The sequence below is a fragment of the Triticum aestivum genome, chromosome 3A, assembly GCF_018294505.1.
Source record: "Triticum aestivum cultivar Chinese Spring chromosome 3A, IWGSC CS RefSeq v2.1, whole genome shotgun sequence".
NCBI lineage: Eukaryota > Viridiplantae > Streptophyta > Magnoliopsida > Poales > Poaceae > Triticum > Triticum aestivum.
Genome location: NC_057800.1, coordinates 515,387,455 through 515,394,293, shown reverse-complemented (window position 1 = coordinate 515,394,293; position 6,839 = coordinate 515,387,455). Strand labels below are relative to the sequence as shown.

Genomic DNA, 6,839 nt, shown 5'->3' with positions numbered 1-6,839 from the left:
ACCCCGTGCGAGGTGCAGCCTGCAGCAGCGCAATGATGAACCCTAGTTACCCCCAACAGCACCACCACCAGGCAACGCCTACAGGCCAGGACCAAAGGAGGACGCTCTGATTGGATCCAACGAGCGAGAGGGCATCTTTTTTTCACGCGAGACTCTAACCTAATCATCCCGTGTGAGTTCCGACGGACGGACTGATGGAGCGATGGTGGGTGGGCAATGGCACTCTCGCCGCCTCCTCCCTCAGGTAACTTTGCTCGTTCGGTTGCGCACACAACATCTGTGACATGAGTGCACGCATGCCAGAGCGGAGGGAGCAGCCATGAGATTCATCCTTGCTTACCATCATACTCATACCATGCCAAAGCTATCTGCTGGACTGGAGATTTGCATGAATGGGAGTTATCTCGATCCAACAATTGGCCGAAAAGATTGTTTTCATATTCTAGCTAGGCGCAGAAAAAGAAGCAAAAATCGAAACGAAAAGTATTTGTATTACAAAATGCTAAGAAATAAAAGGACTCAACGCCCTAGAATTAGTTTCTGAGGGGTAATTAGGAGTGAACTAATCAAGCGGGAAACTGGGGAGGATCATGAACTAAATGGACACGAAAATTTCGAGCTCAACAAAAAGCACACGGGCTAACCAAACGGAAGCAGAGAGAAAACTGGGAAAATATAACTCCTAATAAGCAAACATTTGCAGTTCTTCCGATATTTCCGGCTCTTGGGGTTTTAGCTGCTTTTAATTATTATTTCTGGGCTAAACTGATCAGTTCTAACAGACTGACGACTCGTCTAGATGAGCTGCTGCCGGTAGTCTGCCGTCCCTAGGCGGTGGTGGATCAAGAAGTCGTCGCCGCCGCCGAGGATGGGCGGCGCCGCCGGCCCATCGAACAGCAGGTGGCTCTCCATGTGCATTATCCTCCCGACGCCGCCGGCGACCGCGTGCTGCTGGAGCTGCGACGGCTGGTGGTGGTGGTGCATCTCCCTCTGGCGGCGGAGCTCGAGCACCTTGCGGTGGGAGTTGGAGTGCCTCGACGTCACGAACGTCGGGCTCGCGGCCGGGCGGTACTCCGGCACCAGCCGCCCCGACTTGTAGCGCACCCCGCACGCGTTGCACAGCGTCTTGGGGCCCATGGGCCCCGTCCTCCACTGCGGCGTCTTGTCCGTCTCGCAGTGCAGGCACCGCCGACCTTCGTTGGCCGCCGCCGTGACGCCCGAAGGCGCTGTGGGCGCGCTCACCGACTGAGTCTGAGCCTGTGCCTGCGCCTGCGGCGGCACCTCCTTCTTCTTGGCCGGCTTGGAAGGCTTCTTGACATGGAACGCCTGGGCTGAGACGCCAGACTCCGCCGGCGAGATGGCCATGGACGCCGGGGACGGCGGGGAGGCCGGGGCCGGCGGGAGAACGAGCAGGCGGGACGACCAGTTGCCCGGCGCAACGCGGGAGCGCTTGCTACGGGCCTTGGCGGGGACGGGGCCCTCCGGCAGGAACACGCCGGGCTGCGCCGTGGCAGCGGTGGCCGCCGGAGCAGGCGGCCCGTTCGCCGAGGGGAAGCCGCCGGAGGGGATGCCAGAGATGAGCTGCAGCTTGTGTAGGTCCTCCGTGGCGAAGCTCTCCTCGCCCTCGCCCATGTAGTTGGACAGCCATTCCAGCTCCGCCAGCTGATCGTACTGCGCACAATTCACATCAAGTTTGATTAGCAACAGCTCATGCATGCGTGTTCAGTAATTTGCTTCGTTTCGAGAACTCCATAATTGTTAAGCTAAAAACTTGGAAAGCCACTCGAATTCTTGTGCGCATACGGAAGCGTCCAGCTAGCGCTGAACGCGAAAGCTGCTATTTTTGGTAGTGTGCAGTGCCGTTTACGCGTGGCAGCTGTTTCCTATTTCGGTTACTCTCTCTGCGAGAGAAAACTGCATTCATGCGTAATTGTGGAGGATATTTTTTGGAGCGGTTTAATTGCGGACTATTTATCGTGAAATCACTCTTAAATATCCGTATATGCATTTTTCCATGAATTTGCCTCGTGTAAATGGAAGAGATTAATAAGGACGGAAAAAACGTAAAGTCGTTCAGTTAATTAGCGGAGAAGAATTCCGACGAACAATTGATGATGCGATACGAAAAAGGAGCACAACAGAAGGATGGATGGAGAATTTACCGGCTCGCAGAGGCCGCCGGAGAAGTCGCCGTCGGCGAGGCCGGAGAAGGAGTTGCTGCAGCTGTCGAGGGCCGTGACGGTGGACGAGTCGGCCGACGCGTTCCCGAACCCGGCCTCCTGCTTGACGACGACTGCGGCGGCGGAGGCGGCGTTGGCCGGCAGGAACGGCGCGTCGCCCACCCCTTCCTCCTCCTCCTCCTCGTCGTCGCACGGCAGCGCGAGGAGGTCGTCGACGACGAAGAGGTCGGAGCCCTTCTTGTCGCGGGCGTAGTAGTCGGGCGCCGTGGCCTCCATGGCCGCCGCGAGAGCGGTGGACGCACGCAACGATTCTATCTGCGGCGCTGCGTTGCTCGGCGCTTTTTTGTTTGGTTTTGTACGTGGGCTGCGCGAGGGGGGCGGAGATAACGCGAGGGGGGCGAGAGGAGGAGTGCTGGTAGCAGGAGTAGTAGGGTTTAATTGGCGTGGAGCTGAGGAGGAGAGGTCAGCTGTAGGGAACGATTCTTAAGGAGTAAATAAAGCCAAGAGCAGCGAGAGCCACAGAGGCATGCACCACCAACAGTGCCCCCCGCCCCACCCTCCGGCCCCGCCCCCGCCCCCGGCCTAGCCAGCACCCTTTTTATCCGAGCAGTAAAACTTATCGGGTTCCAAAGTTACTTGGTAGTAATCCCAGGCCCAGCAACCTGTTTTACGGTTTATCCTCGGCTCCGCCAAGCATATTCTTTGCTGCCTGCGCCGCGCGCGTCGTGCGAGGCAGCCACTGCTGGCTACAACCGCGGCCCGCGGCTGGACTGGAGTTTCACGTCGCGTCTGGCGACGCAGGTGGATTTTGTGGGGTGCCGTCAGGTCACGTGGGGGTAATTCTCTCTCTTTGCTTCAGGGTTGATCGGGATTGCCGTTCGCCCGTCTCCTTGGAACCTGCTGCGAAGCTTCCTTTTTTCACCGTACGGGGAAGGTTTGCCGTCCAGAAAGAGGAGTTCAAATCGTAAGCTAGCTCGGAGGGTACTCGCGTCGCAAACTGCTCCGTTAGACCAGCGGCGGTTTTACTTGCCAACTCAACTGAACTTTGGGAAACGGTGAGCAAGAGGAAGTAGCAGGCTGTTATGAAATGAATGGATGGAAAGGGGAGGTTGTTATAGGAGGCTAGGTGGATACAAACTCTTGCTCTTGCAAGGCCTTTTCATCTTTGGAATGCAGGTAATTCGGCGAATTAAGGGCATCTCCACTTTCTAGGGCTTTTGGGGTACTTTGACGACATACCGCTTATGCAAGTTGGTCTTGACTCTCACCTGATGAGAAGGAAGTAGGATTTCTGTGTCCGCCGTCAAACCCTAAGGAGGAAACTATAGTGGTATTCGTGGTACTAGGCGATTTAACAGAGGGTTGAGAGATAACTATTAGTATAGGACAAGGGAGTTGGATGATGATAGATATAGGAACCCTAATTTCAGAGGTGAAGGCTTTGAGTAGAGGAATATTGATGGTGGAGTTAATAAGAATCAGGGTCCCAAGATCTTCAATGGTCTACTTTTGCTTAGGGGGCTACGCGGTCTGTCAATCAGATCTCTCAGGATCAGAGAGGTATTGGGGACACATGTATTTCTTCTCAGGTGTCTGTTGCTCATGATTTAGGATCAAACAATAAGATGATTCATGATCTGATGCAACAACAGTTGTGGTTCGGAGCGCCTCTTCCATGCTGCCAAGTTCTTCTAAGTCAGGGGGTGGGGTGTTAGATTCTGCTGGTGGTGAGAAAGGAAAGGGAGCTATGGATTCCTCTGCTGGTGGAAGTGCTGAGACTGCCTTTACTTCTGGGAAGATTGTTGGCAAGAGTAGTTTTTGAAGGAAATATGCCCTAGAGGCAATGATAAAGTTGTTATTTATATTTCCTTATATCATGGTAAATGTTTATTATTCATGCTAGAATTGTATTAACCGGAAACTTAGTACATGTGTGAATACATAGACAAAACAGAGTGTCCCTAGTATGCCTCTACTTGACTAGCTCGTTAATCAAAGATGGTTAAGTTTCATGACCATAGACATGTGTTGTCATTTGATGAACGGGATCACATCATTAGAGAATGATGTGATGGACAAGACCCATCCGTTAGCTTAGCATAAATGATCGTTTAGTTTTATTGCTATTGCTTTCATCATGACTTATACATGTTCCTCTGACTATGAGATTATGCAACTCCCGAATATCGAAGGAACACCTTTTGTGCTATCAAACGTCACAACGTAACTAGGTGATTATAAAGATGCTCTACAGGTGTCTCCGATGGTGTTTGTTGAGTTGGCATAGATCGAGATTATGATTTGTCACTCCGTGTATCGGAGAGGTATCTCTGAGCCCTCTCGGTAATGCACGTCACTATAAGCCTTGCAAGCAATGTGACTAATGAGTTAGTTGCGGGATGATGCATTATGAAATGAGTAAAGAGACTTGTCGGTAACGAGATTGAACTAGGTATGATGATACCGACGATCGAATCTCGGGAAAGTAGCATACCGATGACAAAGAGAACAACGTATATTGTTGTGCGGTTTGACCGATAAAGATCTTCGTAGAATATGTAGGAGCCAATATGAGCATCCAGGTTCCGCTATTGGTTATTGACCGGAGATGTGTCTCGGTCATGTCTACACAGTTCTCGAACTCGTAGGGTCCGCACGCTTAAAGTTCGATGACAATTTGTATTATGAGTTATTTGATTTGATGACCGAAGTTTGTTCAGAGTCCCGGATGAGATCACGGACATGACGAAGAGTCTCGAAGTGGTCGAGACGTAAAGATCGATATATTGGAAGGCTATATTCGGACATCGGAAAGGTTCTGAGTGGTTCGGGTATTTTTCGGAGTACCAGAGAGTTACGGGAATTCGCCGGGAGAAGTATTGGGCATTCATGGGCCTTAGTGGAAAGGAGAGAAGGGCCACAAGGGGAGGCCGCGCGCCCCCTCATGGGCTGGTCCGAATTGGACTAGGGAGGGGGCGGCGCCCCCCTCTTTCCTTCTCCCTCTCCTCTCCTTCCTTCTTCTCCTACTTGGGCTAGGAAAGGGGGAAACCTACTCCTAGTAGGAGTAGGAATCCCCCCTTTGGGCGCGCCCCTTGTGGGCGGTCCACCTCCTCCCCTCCTTTATATGCGGGGTAGGGGCACCCCATAGACACACAAGTTGATCTTTAGCCGTGGGCGGTGCCCCCCTCCACAGTTTTCCACCTCGGTCATATTGTCGTAGTGCTTAGGCGAAGCCCTGCGTCGGTAACTTTATCATCACCGTTAACACGCCGGCGTGCTGACGAAACTCACCCTCGGCCTCAACTGGATCAAGAGTACGAGGGACGTCTCCGAGCTGAACATGTGCAGATCACGGAGGTGCCGTGCGTTCGGTACTTGATCGGTTGGACCACAAAGACGTTCGACTACATCAATCGCGTTACTCAACGCTTCCGCTTTCGGTCTACGAGGGTACGTAGACACACCCTCCCCTCTTGTTGCTATGCATCTCCTAGATAGACCTTGTGTGATCGTAGGAATTTTTTTTTGAAATACTGCATTCCCCAACAGTGGTATCAGAGCCAGTTTTATGTGTAGATGTTATATGCACGAGTAGAACACAAAGGAGTTGTGGGCGTGGGTATATACATATTGCTTGTCGTCACTATTTGTTTCTTGATTCGGCGGTATTGTTGGATGAAGTGGCCCGGACCTACATTACATGACCGCGTTCATGAGACTGGTTCTACCGATGTGCTTTGCACACAGGTGGCTAGAGGGTGTCTGTTTCTCCAACTTTAGTTGAATCGGATTCAATGAACATGGTTCTTTCTGAAGATCAAAAGGCAATCACTATACCACCACTACAAAAAATACACTTCCATGATGATACGTGTTTGTCACAGTAGGTCACGTTTTCTGTCATGCATGTACATCCATGACAAATTTATGACAGAATCAAGATAGTCATACATGTGTTGTCGTAGAAGTGCTCCATGACATCACCAAAATTATCATCACGGAAGTGTCCACTTTCATGACGATAAATCGCGCGTCATGAAAGTGCTTTTGTTAAGGGTGACCGACACGTGACATCCACCGTAACGGAAGGCCGTTAAGCTATCGGGTCCGTTTTTGGATCTGATAACCCGTTAACAGCCCGGACCAATGGTGATTTTCCACGTGTAAAATTCTCATTGGCCGGAGGAAACACGTGTCTGCTCCTCGGTGTGCCAGATGTCGCCCGTCCATTGGAGGAGACATGCCTATGATACGTCGACATGTGGCAGGGCCCAACAGAGGCCCATATAGGTTCAAAAGGCCAGCCCAGTCAAAGGCCTGTACTAGCCCACTAGCCCAATAACGACCTATTTAATAAAGGCCCATTTATGGCCCGAAGCTAGATCTAGCCCGTTAATTGTTCGCCGAATATTTGGGCCCAATTATAGCCCAGTGAATTTTGGCCTGTTAGAGGCCCGATGTAGACATGGACCCATTTTAGCCTGGTGTGTCTTTCGGCCTGGGAATGGCTCGTGCTGCCCATGGGCCATATATAGTCCGACGCGTCATCGGGCCCACTAACGGCCCATGATAAAGGTGGCAATAGTTCAGCCCAACGTGACTTTGGGCCTGTTAAAGGCCTGTCGTATAATTCGGCCCGTTGATGCATGTACTAAGCTT

The 6,839-nt window shown here is 51.9% G+C and overlaps 1 protein-coding gene across 1 annotated transcript; it reads right to left on the bottom strand.

Moving 5' to 3' along the window:
• Positions 1 to 473: 473 nt before the first annotated feature.
• On the bottom strand, positions 474 to 2,731 carry LOC123061937 (GATA transcription factor 12). The gene is made up of 2 exons (XM_044485225.1): positions 2,163 to 2,731; positions 474 to 1,671 (listed from the first exon to the last, which is right to left on the bottom strand). The coding sequence occupies exons 1-2, from the start codon at positions 2,454 to 2,456 to the stop codon at positions 796 to 798; spliced, it is 1,170 nt and encodes a 389-aa protein (XP_044341160.1). The 5' UTR covers positions 2,457 to 2,731; the 3' UTR covers positions 474 to 795.
• Between the last annotated feature and the right edge of the window lie 4,108 nt (positions 2,732 to 6,839).

Excerpts from the sequence above, each read along its gene's own strand:
- LOC123061937 (XM_044485225.1), bottom strand. The coding sequence starts at position 2,456 with ATGGAGGCCACGGCGCCCGACTACTACGCCCGCGACAAGAAGGGCTCC. Across the intron at positions 1,672-2,162 it reads CCGGCGGCCTCTGCGAGCCG|TACGATCAGCTGGCGGAGCT; the intron begins GTAAATTCTCCA and ends AATTGTGCGCAG.